This window comes from Rattus rattus, chromosome 3 (assembly GCF_011064425.1).
Source record: "Rattus rattus isolate New Zealand chromosome 3, Rrattus_CSIRO_v1, whole genome shotgun sequence".
Taxonomy (NCBI): domain Eukaryota; kingdom Metazoa; phylum Chordata; class Mammalia; order Rodentia; family Muridae; genus Rattus; species Rattus rattus.
In genome coordinates this window covers 193,309,321-193,326,323 of record NC_046156.1, presented here as the reverse complement: position 1 = coordinate 193,326,323, position 17,003 = coordinate 193,309,321, and the positions used below count along the sequence as shown (strand labels likewise).

The 17,003-nt window shown below is 44.7% G+C and overlaps 1 protein-coding gene across 1 annotated transcript in view; it reads right to left on the bottom strand.

Moving 5' to 3' along the window:
* Positions 1-17,003, bottom strand: part of Nln (neurolysin) — a 91,275-nt gene that overhangs the window by 23,702 nt on the left and 50,570 nt on the right. The window contains exons 4-8 of the mRNA XM_032898958.1: positions 14,308-14,415; positions 11,429-11,531; positions 10,695-10,855; positions 5,417-5,552; positions 2,657-3,023 (exon numbers count right to left, since the gene is read on the bottom strand). Coding sequence (XP_032754849.1) covers positions 2,657-3,023; positions 5,417-5,552; positions 10,695-10,855; positions 11,429-11,531; positions 14,308-14,415 — 875 coding nt within the window. The remainder of the gene's footprint in view (positions 1-2,656; positions 3,024-5,416; positions 5,553-10,694; positions 10,856-11,428; positions 11,532-14,307; positions 14,416-17,003) is intronic.

The following is a 17,003-nucleotide window of genomic DNA, read 5'->3' as shown; positions in this document are numbered from 1 at the left end:
GAGCGCGGTGCACAGTGGAGGCAACACCTAAACATTCCTGTGAGCGCGGTGCACAGTGGAGGCAATACCTAAACATTCCTGTGAGCATGGTGCACAGTGGAGGCAACACCTAAACATTCCTGTGAGCGCGGTGCACAGTGGAGGCAACACCTAAACATTCCTGCTAAAATCTTAGGAGATTTTGCACGTTTCCATTTTTTCAGTTAAAGACTTTCTGCTAAATTTTAAATACTAAGAGAGGCTTTACTCTTTTTTGCTTTTTACTTATAATTTATCTTAAAATTACTTTATTATTTATGGGTATGTTTCCGTCACAAGCGCCTGTGTAGGCCAGGGGTCGGATCTCCAGGACCTGGAATCACACGTGGCCATGAGTGGTCTGATGTGGGTGCTGTGCACTGAGCTCTGATCCTCCAGGAAAGATGTAGCCTGGGCACCACATGGCATGCATGTAGACAGTGCCCACACAGCCAGAAAAGGGTGTCGGATCCCAGGACTAAAGTCACAGATGGCTGTGAGCCACCACTGGGTAACTCCTGATGATCTCTCCAGCCCTCGTATGGTAATTCACATCTTTAATCTCAGCACTCAGGAAGCAGAGGCAGGAGGATCTCTGTGAGTTCAAGGCCAGCCTGGACTAGACAGTGAGCTTCATGATAGTCAGGGATATACAGAGAGATCCTGTTTAAAACAAGAGCAGCCCCAAACAAAACAAAACAAACAAACAGATACTCAATTTAGTTACTTTAAAAATGATCTTGATCCTGAGATTGTCTTTTCATGTTGTGCTTATAAAGTGATAGAGACTGAAAGTTCTTACCTTGCAGTTTCATATAAGAATCATAGGATTTTGTTTGTTTAAGCATCTCAGTATTTGATGAATTAAAAATAAAATGTGTTTTAAAAAGAAAACCACAAGTCTTTAAAGGATCTACTCTGAATGCTGCTCTGGAGACAGACAAATAAAACTGTTAACCTGTATTTCATCTTTATGTAAAGACTGACAGAAACGAGTATAAGTTAGGTCATTATCCTCACAACAGTTTACCCTGCATTTCCCATAGAATTTCTGGTAGCAACAATCAGATCTCTAATACACAAGATAAGTATATTGGCAGAGACACAGTGGGTGGGAGAATTCTGTCCCTTGGAAGTATGTTAGGAGACAGCAAAGATTTCCTGGGTTAAATTGTGTGTTTGTGTGTATACAAGTGTGCATGAGTGTATACACACGTGTGTGTGTGTGTGTGTGTGTGTACACTCATGTGGATAGCTCCTCTGTGGAGGTTAGAGTATGACTCTCAGGAGTTAGTCCTCTCCTGCCACCTTGTGGGATTATGGGATTTTACCTTCTAATCCATCTTGCTGGCCCAAAGGATTATCCTCTTAAGTATTCACATAAAACTGTACCTGACACTAGTGTATGTGTGCATGTGTGTATATATGTAAATGGGTATGTGCATGCTACAGTGTATGTGTGTGTGTGTGTGGGGGAATCAGAGCCAGTAATCTTTCACTATGGCTTCTGGGACTCAAACTCATGTTGTAAGCCATGGTGGCAAGCACCTTTACCCATGAGCCATCACTGGCCCTCCTGGCACTTTTCCAAAAAGCTCTGGGATAGCTTAGGTGCTGAAGGACACCTGTGCCACCAAATAGATCACAATTCAGCCTCCTCTGAGCATCCAGAGCCAGGGACCCCTCACCGGCCCTTTGCTGAGAGAGGGGGTGCCATAACTCTTTTTGGTCTATCTATAATGGGTTAGTAATTGCAAACGGATGGGTTTGTTTTAGAAAGTAGCCTAAGGCGGAAAAGATCCAAATCTTTTGTGTCCTATGGAACATTTGGAATTGATAGTTACATACTTTAAACAATAATATTTGAAATTTTATCCCCGACTAAATGTTTGGGAAATGTGCACATGCAGTCCTCAGCACATAAATATTCCTATAAAGGGCTCAGGAGAATGAACATCTCAGGGAGGTTATGTCAGTTGAGCATTTGGACTCATTAGAGGAACAGCAAACATTTTGCTATTTCTACTCTATTGTAATGGTCCCCAGAAAGACAGATGAGAAAACAGTCACAAAGTGGAGACGACTGAATGGCAGACAAATTATCTAGGCAATAAATATTTGGGTCAATTTTAAATTAAGTAGATGCTGTAGATGGTGGTGTTAGCTATGCTTATTCTAGACGTACTATATGGGCGAGAGGCTGTTCAGATGTCCTGTCTGGCCTGGACACGTACACACATGTCGTACATCATACACTTACAAATTTACTCTTTTGTTTTGTTTTGTTTTTAAGAACTCAGCTATGTGCTGTGCAGTTTTCTAAACAATTACAATAATCCACAAAGTCAGTGCTCCAAGCCTTCCCCATCTTTCAGGACCTGTAAGGAGACAGCAGAGCAAAACTGCATAATTTGTCTAGCGAGGCTTCAGAGCCTACTTTTTTTGTTGTAGTTTTTCTGTATAGCTCTGTAGACCAAGCTGGCCTTAAACTCACAGAGATCCACCTGCCTCTGCTCCTGAGTGCTGAGGTTAAAGGTATGTGCTACCACGGCTTGGTGAGAGCCTTCCTTTTAACCCCTGTACATGTAGGCAGTATTTGAGGGCAGAGCCAGGTTGCTTTTACCAGCCAATCCAGTACCTTGGATAGAGGTCCAGGTAGAACTGGCCCAGGACCTCTCCTGTAGCTTTATCCTTCACAGTGTAAAGTGAAACGCTCTTATTCCAAACATGAGCATCGGGCACTTGTTCAAATGAAAGTCCCAGCAGCTCCTGGTAGATGCTTAGCAAGCCTTCCGTGACCACCTCAATGGGGAAGTACTCCTTGAGGGACTCCTGGTCCACCGAGTACTTGAGCTCCTCTGTCTGTGTCATGTAGTAATGGAGGTCCCATGCATTGATCTTCCCGTCGTATTCAAAACCTCGCTCTTCACATTCCTTCTTCTTCAGGCTCAAAATAAACTCCCGTTCTGCCTCACCCAAGGGTTTCAATTTCTGGCTTAAATCATCTGTGAGGGAAATGGCTGAGTTAGTGGTGCATCCTTTGGAGCAAGTGTATTCATAAGTACTGCCAGTTCTGCACATGATCAGTCAGAGGAAACAGCACAAGGAGGAAAAGAGCTGGAGGGGGCAGAGCTTTCTCTTCAGAGTGACTTAGTTGATAACTCTTTCTTTCCCCTAGTCCTTCACACCACCAAAACCCACCCATGAGTTCCTCCCAGTAGCAACAACAGGGAAGCATACCTCAAGAGCTCTGACCTAGCAATATTATAATTCAGAACAAAGTAACGGTAAGATTGAGCATGTGCATGCATGTGTACATGTGTCTGTCTGCTGACTGACTGACTGTGTATTTCTCAGCAAGGCTATGTTGCCTCCGTGACCTGCAGGCAACATCATTTAGAAGCTGCTCTGTATGTTCGATCATGGGGTTGGCCTGCTGTCCACAGCTCCATTCTGAAGGAGGAGGATCTGGAGAGAGCACTTCTAGATTTTAGCTTTAGATTTAAGAGAAATCAACAATCAAATTTATAAACTATAGTCAAATTCTGATTACTTGCTCTTAAGAAGGCTGATTGCACGAGGACGCTCTTTTGCACTTCTTTTCACAATCTGGTAACTATGTGAAGACAGGCAGCACAAGGCCAGTCAGAGGGGCAGCTACCTTCCAGGGTTAAGACAGTGGGGCAGTTGCTAGGGAGACATCTCAGCATAGGCGGTCACCATGCAGAAAACATCCTCAGCAAACCTGCCAGGTCCCCGAGCTGAGCTGCCCTCCTGGACAACACCCCAATCTTACATCGGCCACCTGTGCACAGCTCTGCTCTCTCCACCGAGGAAGGGACTTGGTCTTGCCGTTTCTGTGCTTCTAGCACTTTGTACACCACCTTCTATTCCTAATACAAGGCAGTTATTCCAAATGTCTCATAAATGCACAAATGAATTATAGGATGTCATTGATGGGACACCCATTTATATTATTTCATATATGTGTGTGTGTGTGTGTGTGTGTGTGTGTGTGTGTGTGTGTATATATATATATATATATATATATATATATATGATTCCACCATATATAAAAATAAACCACGACATGACTATTAAGAAAAAATAGTGGAGTAAATTTTGGACTAAAAGCTGACTTCTTAACCTACTTTTAGTCAGTTTACTGTTTGGTTTATTGTGACAGGTCTCACACTGTGGCTCTCTGGTGCTTGCTACATGACCCAGGTTGGCCTCAGATTTATGTCATCCTCCTGTCTAAGCCTCCTGACTGCCCGGGTTACAGATGTGTACCATCATGCCCACTTTTAACCCACTATTAATCAGTTCCAACTTGATTCCATTAGTAAGACGACTAAAGCTAAATACTTTGACATGTTGTTGACGAAGAATAGAGTAATAGAGTAAATAGATTTAGGATATGCCTTTAATCCCAGTTCTTGGGAGGTAGAGGCACATGTCTGTGCATACTCTGTGGGCACTGTGCTCATATGCATGGGTTGGTGCACTTGCACATGTGTGTTAACATGTGGTATCTTCCTCAATCACTTTACACCTTGTTTACTGAAGCAGGGTCTTGAACCTTCGCTTGGTAACTGTGTAGCCTAGCTAGCCTGGTGGCTCTAAGGATGCCCTGCCCCTGGCTCTCAGTTCAGAGACTGCAGGTGGAGCACGCCAGCCTGGCTTTTACACAGGCTGTGGGGATTTAGTCCTCATTGTTCCTGCAGCAGGAGCCTTATTCACTGTTACTTCCCTGAACCAGAAACTTTAGTTGTTATTGTTTTCTCCTTGAGACAGAGTCACACTAGGTGGCCATGGCTGGCCTGGCACTCGCAAAGTAGACCAGGCTGGCCCTGGACTGACAGAGCTCTTTCTGCATGCTGGGATTAAAGGTATGTACCACCAGGCCCAGGAAATCCTGTGTTTGTTTTGTTTTTTAATTAAAAAAAAAAAAAGACTTAAAATGACTGTGCCAGCAGTGAGTGGCAAACACTTCCAATGCACTGTATTACCCTGTCATGTCGGGGGCTTGGTGGGTAAAGTGCTGGTTTTTATGTATGCTCTGTTTTCACTCTGTGCACATCTTCAGTTATTCACACCAGTCTATCAGGAGGCAGAGCGCACGGCATCAAACACACAGTGGAGTAAACAAAGGCAATGAGCCAAGGTCTGCTCGGCTCACGTAAAAACAGACTCAATGTCCCAACAACAGCAGCCCCAAGAACTGAGATCATCTAAGGTGAGTAGCTGATCGATACTGCTCTCCTGAAACCAGCGTGTTCTCGAGAAGGCGGCCTCGATGCCCAGCTGAGCGGCTGTTAAGGAGATATTATGCAGTAAAGTGATGTGGGGCAAAGGAAACGGAAGCCACAGAACTGACCCTAAACCATGGACTGACCTAGAAAGGCGGCCACGCGGCTGGTGCTCTTCGCAGTGTTCAGCTCAAGGACAAAGTCAGCATGGGTGTTATAGCCCAGCAGCTTGGCCACTTGTGCTCGCAGCGGGAGGAGCTGTTGCAGAATCGCGGTGTTTTCCTAGTAACAAGAACAACAGAAACAGAAGAAAGTGAGCAACTGGACTCAGAGCATAGGAGCAGCCACGGCGTCAGTGAGGCTCTGACACTGTCAACAGGTCTGGGCCATTTGAACCACTGCTTCCATTTCGGCCTAAGCAAAGTCGGAAATGTGTGCTATTCCTGAAATAATCGGTAACACTTCATGCTTCTGAGATAGCTGTAAGTTCTGTGAGATACTGTAAACTCAGAGGAAAGCCTGGCTTATAAACGACCATGATTTCTAACTTATTTTCAACTATGTAAGTACCAAATACTCATCGTTACAACTTTCTGAGGTGTCTGTGGCAAATAATGCACAGCATAAAATTCATTTTAACCTCACGCAAATTTGATTTGCTATTCTATATCCACACCTAGAAAAGAGTGTGTTGATAAGGATGTAGAGAAACTGGTTCCCTGTGCACTGCTGATGTGCATGTGAAATGGTTCAGTTGTTCACACAGATGGGTTGGGAATGGAGCTCAATGGGTGGAGTGTTCACGTAAAATCCATGAAGCCTGGGGTTTGATCACCAGCTCCACATAAACCAGACACAGTAGCACATCTTGTCTCAGCACTTGGGAGGTGGAGACAGGAGGCTCAGGAATTCACGATCACTGGCTACATAATGAGTTTAAAGCAAGCGAGGGCTGTATGAGAGCCAGTCTGGACAAAACAAACAAAACCCCCAAAACTCCCAAACCAAAGCGCCCTCAACAACAGAAGCCATAACAAAAAACTACAAACCCACAGAATTACCATATAATCCCAACCCTACTTTAGAGAAAATATGGACAGACACAACATAGGTATCTATGTTCAAAGCATCATAATTCAATAGTAAATTCATGGAAACAACTCAAATGCCCAGTGACAGAAGACTGACTGGACCAAGAAAATGTGGCACATCCATACAGCAGCATACGACTCACCCTTACATAGGAGGGCATTCAGACATGTTCCAACGTGGTAAGCTTTTATGACCCTACGCTTAGTAGATTGGACCTGAGTCACAGGACACGTGTGTCTCCTGCAGCCATTAGGTTTACAGACATGGGAAGTGGAACGGGGAACGGGGAATTGGGGTGTATGAATGCAGATTCACTTAGCGAGCATAGAAAGTTCTGTGAATGGGTGTTGGTTCCAGAAGAATGCACATTAATGAATTAATATACATAATTCCACATGCTATTGTCTGAAAGTTCCCCTAAGACATGTTGAAAATTAATTTCTATTGCGGTGACCCTAAGAGATGGGACCTTTTAGCACTGTCCTCACGGACTGATCAGTGGCTTACAAGAGAGCGAGAAGAATGTACCATCTTAGGTACATTCTGCCCTGTCCCCATGATTAAAAGAGGTTATCTTTCTTCTTGTGAGCACACAGCACACCAAGGGTTTCCTGCCTCCAAACCATGAAAAATAAATCCCTACTATTTATAGGTCACCCAGCCCACAGTGCTTTGTTAAATAATATAAACAGATGGACAGACCATGGCGTTTGACACACGAAATGGGGTTTTAGGCTTTTCCTCAACATATTTTCTATTCAGAACCTATATACTTAGGACCAACACAAACACACACACACACACACACACACACACACACACGACACACACACACACATAAACACACACATACACACATACACACACAGACACAAACACACACAGAAAGAGAGAAACACAGACACAGAGACACACACACACACACACACACACACACACACACTTGTGTTTGCTTCTGTTTGAGACAAGAACAGCCCAGCAGGCTGGAACTCACTCTGTACACCAAGTAATAGCTTCAGACTCATAGAAATCCCCCTCTGGCCTCCTGGGTCTGGGGATTATACTTATGTGCCACCAAAAAAAGAGAAAAGGTTACCTTTTTTGTTTTTAATTTTTAATTTTTAAAAAATTGTTTTATTTTTGTGTATGCCTGTTTTGCCTGCACATATATGTGTATGACACATGTACCTGGTGCTTGAGGGGTCCAAATGCGTCATCAAATCCCCTGGTACTGGATTTACAGATGGCTGCAAGGCACTAAATCTGGGTCCTCAGCCTGAGCTGTAAGTGTTCTTAGCTACTGAGGCATCTCTTCAGCATTGGAAAAGTAATCTTATAATGCCAAAGGAAAGATCATTAATCCCAACAATCAAGTCAGCAAATTATTTAGGGATCGATTTCTTTTCTTATCTATACCAGTAAATATTTTACTCTGTGTGTGTGTGTGGTGTGTGTGTGTATGTGTGTGTGTGTGTGTATGTGTAGTGTGTGGTGTGTGTATGTGTGTGTGGTGTGTGTGTGTGTATGTGTGTGTGTATATGTGTGTGTGAATGTGTGTGTGTGTGGTGTGTGAATGTGTGTGTGTGAGAATGTGTGTGTGTGGTGTGTGTGTATGTATATATGGTGTGTGTGTGTATGTATATATGGTGTGTGTGTGAATGTGTGTGTGGTGTGTGTATATGTTTGTGTATGTGTGTGTGAGAATGTGTGTGTGTGGTGTGTGTGTATGTATATGTGTGTGTGTGTGTGGTGTGTGTATGTGGTGTGAATGTGTGTGTGTGTGTGGTGTGTGTGTGTGTGTGTGTAGGGGGAGGCGGCGCGTGCATATTGCAGCATGTGTGTGGAATTCTGAGGAATTCTGAGTTTGGTTTCTGTCTTCTGCTTTGTTGAGGCAGAGTCTCTCATTTCTTCTGCTGCACTGCATACCCCAGGCTAGCTGGCCCATGAACTCCAATTCCAGGTGATTCTCCTGCCTCAGCCTCCCATCTTAAAGTAAGACTGCTGTGATTACATGTGTGGCTCTGCAGCTGGCTTTTTGTAGGGTTGTCAGGTTTGCACGACTATTTCCTTTATCCACCCAACGCCATCCACCACTGCAACCCCATATTTTCTTTCTTGTGTGTGTGGCTGGGAGGGGGGCAGTGATGGTTATGACAGGGCCTCACTCTGTAGCCTAGGCTAGCCTTAAATTCATACCTGTCTCAGCCTCCTGAATACTTGGTTTGTAGATTTGAGCTACCAAACCTGACTTGTTTTGATTTTTGAGACAAGGGCTCATTTTATAGCTCAGGCTAGTCTCGAACCCACTTTACAGCTTGACTTATCATGCTTTTGAATGGTTTGGAAAAGATGTACTATGAATATGGAGACTGATGGGAATAAAGAAAATAAAAAAGTACAGAAGTGAAAAGGACTGGAAAGAGAGAGTGCAGGCTGGAAAGCTCAGGACGCACTGTGGGCGTGCACACGCACTGTAATGTGGGAGTGTTTACTGCAGCACTGCTCACCGTGGGCGTGCACATGCACTGTAACTGTGGGCGTGCACACGCACTGTAATGTGGGAGTGTTTACTGCAGCGGCAGATGCTGTAACTTTGGTGACATGCCACGTAGCAGTCTTATTTCTAGAGAAATCACTTGGGAAAATTAATAATGCTTGTCTCTAAGTGCTACTTTTAGAAAAATTTACAGGAGAGAGATGAGCTCAAAGCACTGGCCAGCTTCTTAAATGGAAAATGGAAAGAAGGACACTGGGAGACGGAAGATAGGGCAGGCTTTCCTGTGGATTCCGTCTTAGCAAGCCAGCTCTGCCGCATTGCTAATGTAGGAGTAGAAGGGCCTTGGTTACTCAACTGCAGAGATTAATCTGAGAACACTGCTTACTTCTTTTGTCTAGCAAAAGCTTACCTGTTCCCAAAATCCCCAAAGCAAAATTTTTAAACACAGAGGAACAAATGTAGAAACGAATCAGTTAACGAAACGTGGTAAGAACTATGAACAAAAGCAGTATATTAAGTATAGATATTCTAACTGCCTAGAAGTAAACAGTGCAGGAAGCTTAGTTTTTAAAGATATTTTACTACCAAAGATATGGGACATACTATTGGATTTAGTTCCTGATCTAATCCTTGTATTTCAAACTGGCACCAGTAGAAACCAGCAGTCCCCTAAGACATGACCATGGGAGAAAACAGTCAAGAAATATCTCCTGAGAGTTAGGCAGATGTGTGTGTGTGGGGGGGAGGGGGCATGGAATACAACTGGTACAGGAGTTTTTGCCAAATAAGTTTTGAAAATATCTATGTATTTCCTATGTTCCTTTTCTCTCCTCCTTTTATGGTTTTGAGATAAGGTCTTGCCAGGTCTCCTTGGCTGGTCAGGAGCTTGCTATACAGATTGGGCTGGCCTCAAACTCATAGGGAGCCATTTGTCTCTACTGGGATTAAGGACTTCAATTGCCACACCTTGCTTGCACTTGCCTTTGCCCCTCCCTCCCTCCACCACTCCGTCCTTGCCTTCCTTCCTTCCTGTGATTATTCTGTTCCTATTCTAGCACTGGGTATGGGTTGGGGGTAGTTGGGGGTGAGATGGCTAATTTCTGTCTCTCTTTTTGTAGGCTGCTACATCATGAGAAACTCAACTGGTTGACTGAATGGCAGGCAGAGATCTTAGTGTTTGATCCTAAGACATTAGATGACTGGGGCCTGATGTTCATAGTTACTTGGGTAGTCGGGACTAATGTGAAGCTGGCTATTTGATTCAGAATCAATTTTTAATCCTCTCCTTTAATAATAAAATTCTAAGTCTAGCAAACAGTTGTCAACCGAAGGCTATATATCTCAGCTTTCCTTGCAGCAGATATGATCACATGTGGGTTTGAGTTGATGGTCGATGACTAGAGTCCTCAGATGCTATTTGCAATGGGCTTTTGTTCTTCCTTTAGTTTCCCGAGACAGGATTTTAAAGGTGTGTGGTCTGAACTTTCTCCATTCCCTCCCACAGGCCGAGGAGGAGGAGTAATCTCCAGAACATACCGTGGTGGTTACCTGTTAAGGAGCTCGTATGGTTCCTTACGAACTCTGGCCTTCAAATGCAGGAAAGGAAGACAACTTCTTGTTTGTTTGTATCTGTTCTATTTTTACTTCAGCAGTTTAGCTTGTGCCATAGCAAGCAAACTGACCACGAGGAAAAGAAAAAGCTAGACTCATCATAGGTATGTGCAGTTCCTCAATGCAATGCACGTGCAAAGCCAGTGCTGAGCCAGTCTGACAGTGGCAAACCGAGCGTCCTTCCCTTACTCTCTCCTAAGATCAAAGTTAAGACATTTATGTACCTGTTTGCACCTGGTATGAAAAGCCATTTCCATCTTCCTTCGAGTTTCAGGGACACAGCATTTCTTCATGACAGGGAAGTAGTGGGGATACTTTAAGGTAACTTTGTACTTGTCTTCATCTGTTTTTTCTAAACTGTCAATGAAGTCATCAGGAAGAGCACCTGCAAAGAGACGTTTTCTCACCATCAGTTTCCCACTCGGTACTGGTCTCCTAAGCGTGGGCACACTGCTTTCAGGAATGCGATTTGGAAACTGACGTTCAGGTGCTAGGACAACTACATGATCTTATTTGGACTGTGTTGGAACGGAGCGGCAGTAATGGGGCGGCAGTGATGGGCCAGCTGGCTCAGAAAACAATTTGAACAAACAAACAAACAAAAATGTTTCAGGGCACCTATACAGATGGCATTTTAATAGAGAGGAGGCAAATTAAGCCAATAAAATAAAATACCCTAGAGTAAAAGACTTGTTTACAGTGTGGGAGACATGGAGAGGCAGAAAAATTGTCAAGGCTTGCAGGCTGTTAAACACCAGTGTCTGTTACCAAGAAGGATCAGCCATATAGGTGCTGGGAATAAAACCTAAACCCTTGGCAAGAGCAGCTAGTGCTCTTAACCACTGACCATCTGTCTGCCCTGATACTAGACAATTTTTAAAAGAAGTCTTTGAATTTTAATTTAGGTTGGAACCTGTGAGGTGATATAATTCAACTTAGTAAAACAACACAATTTTACCAAGTTCAGCCTTGGAGAATACAAGGGAAGTGTCGTCCTCATTGAGGTTCTTGTTGAAGTCAATGCATAGCTCACTCATTCTCTTCTTCATTGATTTGATTTCCTGAAGGAAGACAGACAGGGTGTAAACAATGGAAAAGTCTTATCCATGAAGTCAGGATTCTGTCTTACCCCAGAAGTCCTTTCCCAGAAACGCACTCTGTAAAGCAGCTACTATCTCTCTGCCTACTATTACCCAAACATTTACACTCTGTTCAGAAGTGTCTCAGAACACGCCTGCTGCATCCCCAATTCCTCTTCCCACTTCCTCAGCAGCCACACCGTTCAGATAGGACCTGGAAGTGAACATTTCAGGATCATGTCCTCTCTACCAATTAGGTCACCATTCCATCTTCCTGCAGGAATGACTGATTCCAATAGCCTATGCCCGGCACTTCTCTAACAATTCTGGAAAAGTTCTAGGTAGGAGGTCCAAGGAGATGATAGAGGACCACAAGAAAAATATAAGACAATCTCATTCTTCTAGCAACGCTGGATGGTGAAATCTACTGGACACAAAGTGGGATTTTGGCAAAGGATCTCCTGGAAGGCACTGAGACCCAGAGACAGAGTTCTGTGTGTTTGGATGGCAGCGTTTAGATTGGTAGGCAATACAAAGCAAGCCTTTAGATAAACACTATCATGAAGACAGAGAAGAGAAACAGAAATCAGGTGGCTAGTGACAAAACACAGGAAGCCACCTGTCTCTAAAATCCTCCAACTTCCTTAAGTTGCTAAATGGGATTCTGTTTGCTACAACTAATCATAGCTTAATTACTAGTAATTAATTAATTAATTACTTAATTTTCCCGCACCCACGAGAAAGGAGGGTTGACCAGGAAGTCAAAGGGTCAAGCAATTGAGATCAGCCACTCATTTGGATGAAACAAAGTGTCAAAGGACACTTGGGTGACAGAGAGATAGGATATCTCCACGGCATCCTCAGTACTGATGCCAGGATGACATCAGTTACTAAATAAAACTTGGTTTGGATGTCTGTCAAACTTATTTCCAGTTCTGTAATCTACAGGAATGACCTGGAAATAGATCAAAAATTATATTTCCTGTTCAAGAAGAATGAGGTTAATTAAGGGACGGAGTTTATTAAAGAATCTAGAAGACTTAATTTACCTTTCACAAGATAATGTTTGGGCAATGCTTTCCTCTGGCTGATTTGTCATCATGTGAGAGGTACATATTAGTCACACTGCATCCTATCCTAAAGTGCTGGCTTGCAAACTCTCTATCATTAAGGGTTTCTCAAGAGTGAGCTATCTCTGTGTGGTCAAGAGAGGGAGAATACAACCAGCCACTGAAATATGAAATTTAATTTTTAAGACTATAAAACATAGGAAAGGGAAAAGACTGATAAACAAAGAAAAAAAAGTAAACAAAACATGGGGGAGGGGGTTAAAGAACAATACCACTGCTAGGCATGGTAACACATACCTGTAATCCCAGCACTCTGGGGCAGGGGCAGGGGCAGAAGTGGAGGTGGAGAGAGAAGAGCAGAGGCGGAGGAGGCAGAGGAGAGGCAGAGGAGAGGCGGAGAGAGGCAGAGAGAGAGAGAGAGGCAGAGAGGCAGAGAGTCAGAGTCTCAGAGGCAGAGAGGCAGAGAGTCAGAGGCAGAGGGGCAGAGGGGCAGAGAGGAAGAGGCAGAGGGGCAGAAGGGCAGAGAGGCAGAGATCAGAGGCAGAGAGGCAGAGAGAGAGGCAGAGAGAGAGGAGAGAGAGGCAGAGAGAGAGAGGCAGAGAGGCAGAGAGAGGCAGAGAGAGAGGCAGAGAGGCAGAGAGAGAGAGGCAGAAGAAGAGAGAGAGAGGGAGGGAGGGGCAGAGGCAGAGAGGGAGGAGAGGCAGAGAGGGGCAGAGAGAGAGGCTGAGGGGCAGAGAGGCAGAGAGAGGAGAGGTAGAGAGGCAGAGAGGCAGAGAGGGGGAGAGAGAGAGAGGGAAGGAGAGAGGCAGAGAGGCAGAGAGAGGCAGAGAGAGGCAGAGAGAGAGAGAGAGAGAGGCAGAGAGGCAGAGAGAGAGAGGCAGAGAGAGAGGCAGAGAGAGGCAGAGAGAGGCAGAGAGAGGCAGAGAGAGAGAGGCAGAGGAGGCAGAGAGAGGCAGAGAGGTAGGGGAGAGGCAGAGGCAGAGAGAGGCAGAGGGGCAGAGGGGCAGAGAGAGGCAGAGAGAGGCAGAGAGGGGCAGAGAGAGGCAGAGAGGCAGAGAGGCAGGGACAGGTGAATCTGAGTTCTAGGCCAGCCTGGTCTACTTAGCAAGTTCCAGGAGCTATAAAGTAAGATCCTGTTTTAAAATGTGTGTGTGTGTGTGTGTGTGTGTGTGTGTGTGTGTGTGTGTGCATGTGCGTATGAAGCTTAGTTACTAATGCGGCTGGCATAGGTTTAATAGTTGAAGCAGGGGCTGGGGAGATGGATTAGTGGTTGAGAGCTTACAGCTCTTCCAGAGAACCCTTGTTCAACACCCATACTAGGCAGCTAACAAGCACTCCTGTCATTGTACCTTCAGGGTACCAGAATGTCTGTGTGGGCTCTGTGGGTATCAGCACACATATACAAACCCACAGACACACACATAAAACAAATCTCAGAAAGAAGAAGAGTAAACGCATCAAATATATCGTAAGTGGATTTTCTTACCATGGGTTATCTTATTAAAAGTCATCTCTTTGCCTACTTGTTGGTTCTTGTGGCACTTTTTTCATTTTCTCCTCAAATAAGAAAATGATGGGTAGAAGATGAGGTTTGTGTGTATGAGAGGGTAATTAGAACGCATCTTACACATATATGAAGTTGTCAAAGAACAAAGCTTATTAATAAAAATACAAAGAAACAAACTCACATTTCTTATGTGTTGTGAAAGATGGAGTCCATTCCTTTTTCCCATTTTAATTGACTTTTCCAAGTATCGCCTGGCTTCAGGCTTTATCTTCTCCAAATCGCATGTTTCCTTAAATTAACAAGCATGTCAGTCATTTCCGTTGTAATTGCACAGGCAAACAATCAACTCCCAGGCCAAGGCCAATGTACCACATTCATCATCTCTGTTGGGTCATGAAACAGGTGATTATGGGCAGGCCCCACTGAAGACTTAATTTCTTTTATGCTTTGGTGAGCTTCTGCTAATTTGAAACAGAAATATTAAATAAATAGAAAGCTCTGCAGAATAGCCTTGCCCTGCCTCAGAACGGAGTGCAGAGCCCTGGGAGGCGTGTGATAGTGGACACATTTGCACAGTGTCCTGAGCGGCCTTTATGACCGACACACACTTCTTACTGCAAATCATCTGGATTTCATTTCTATCATTTGTTAGCCTGGTTCCACTTGAGATGCAGGAAGAGAAATAATGGGGTGAACTCTGCACAAATGCAAAATGCTGGGCAGGACTCTTGCCAAAATAGCAAACAAGGACAGCTGGAGAAAACCCAGCAAAAGGCTGCCATACTTCAAAAGCGCCTTCCTGCCCCTTGGCAAGGCAGACCAAGGGGCTACAGCAGGCTGCATATGAACAAGAATCTGGGAAAAATGAGTCAGCACCCCACAGAACAGAAGGAGAGTTGCTAGCCTCTAAAGAACAGAAGGTTCTGGAGGGGCTGGAAATTCCCCCAGTCAAGACAAGAAAAATCCAAAAATCCAAAGGAAGGCCCGGGGTGTGTATCTAAGGTGGTTGGTCAGTTTACGGTCCCCGGGAGGAAATGTGACTCCAGACAGACCCAGCAGGTACAAAAGACTCACTCTGGCTGAGGGACAATGGCAGCCTTCTGTCACTGGAGCTTACAGACCTCCTGTCAGTTGGACATTTTCTTCATGAAAGACCAGGGCCATCCAGATCTGAGTGTTCCAAATTTCCCAACTGATTAGGTTTTAATGAATGGGGTTTAGTTTTAGAAATGGCATTTGAGATGGCTGGTGACAGGGAGGTAAACAGAGCTGTATTTCAGTCAGCGCAACTCAAAACAGAAACAATACTTCACACTGCCTACCACGGAACAAGCGGTGTCACAGGGCTACAGCACTCCCAGTGTTACTTCACCTTTCTTTCAGGAGTGCATGCTCAGCAGAGGGCAAGAATGGGTAGACTCTTTTTTCCATTATGATCTCCCTTTGTGCCTCTGTGGAATTGTGAATTTGTGAGCATGACTGGAGTTGGACCCTCCTGCAGGCAATTACTCCTCCTGTTTTGGCAATTACTAGGATCCAGCAGCAGGTATCTGGGAAGAAACCCAGAACGTCTAGGGAGACAACCTGGCTCTGGCCTGGCTCCCACAGGGATGGTGAACAGTTCAAATCACAACGTTCATATGGATGCCATTAGCTGGAGCTCGTCTAGTCTGTTCCAACAGCGCCAGGAAGTCTGTCGTGAAGTGTGAGCATGGCAACAGCGCTCTCTAGACAGTAGGACACTGCAAGTTGTAAGGCTTGGTGGGGGTGGGGAGCATCTAGGCCATAACCAGGTGTAGTACGTACGGAGAGCAGGCCTGGCAAGAGCTGGGTTTATTGTTAAGGATCTAGGAGATTGAGATACACAGCAGAGAGCTAGCCTTGAGGAGCTGAGGCAAACCTTTGGTTCTAAGCTGGGCACAGTGGCTGATCACATGGTCTCATCAGCCGGTGTGAGTGGCCCTCACAGTCACTCCATGGCTGTACATACGTACTGTAGGTTCCCATGGTAGGTCTACACTTCCATATCTATAAGAAGGCCCTCAAGAGCATGAGAGTAACATTCACAGTCTGTATCTCTCAAAGAGAGCGATACAAGTGCAAACAGATACAAGGATATTCTGAGGGAAACTAACTTTGAATTGGGGCTAATAAAACCATGACTAATTAGCATACTGAAACATTTAATCTCAAAAATGACACTGAACAAAAAAGTCTAACTCCATAACCAGACCCCCCATCGCCACTAAGATGCTAAAGTCTCTGGGAGACTCAACGGGTCTGTGGGAAGACAGGGGCTTCGAAAGCCCGCTTGCTAAGCCCACTGCTACACCACAGTCCTTCAGGGCATTGTCTCCTCTATAAGCCCTAGTAAGGCCCGCATCCTCACAGAAGGATCTGCCAAATGGAAAGTCACAACTCTCTGGAGCAGTGCTTCTCAACCTTCCTACCAGTGCAACCCTTTAATAGCTCCTCATGCTGGGGGCCCCCAACCATAACATTATTTTCATTGCTACTTCATAATTCAACCTTGCCACTGTTATGAATAATAATGTAAATATCTGATATGCAGGATATCTGATATGCAATGCCTGTGAAAGGGTAATTTGACTCACACAGGGGTCTCGACCCACAGGTTGAGAACCACTGCTCTAGACTGCTCTGTTGAACTGAATCTTCTTTCCTGAACAAGGGCTTGGCCCCTCAGGCCTCACAGGTTTCCTCAGGCAAAGCTGTTCTTCTTCAAAGACTTCTAATGTTTAATTCACATGATCTGATTTTCACCTGTGCAGACAAGATTTCCCCTCCCCTCTAACAAAGAGCATTTACGTTCATGGTATGCTTGCCTTTTCCCAAGACCACACATGTCTAACAAGA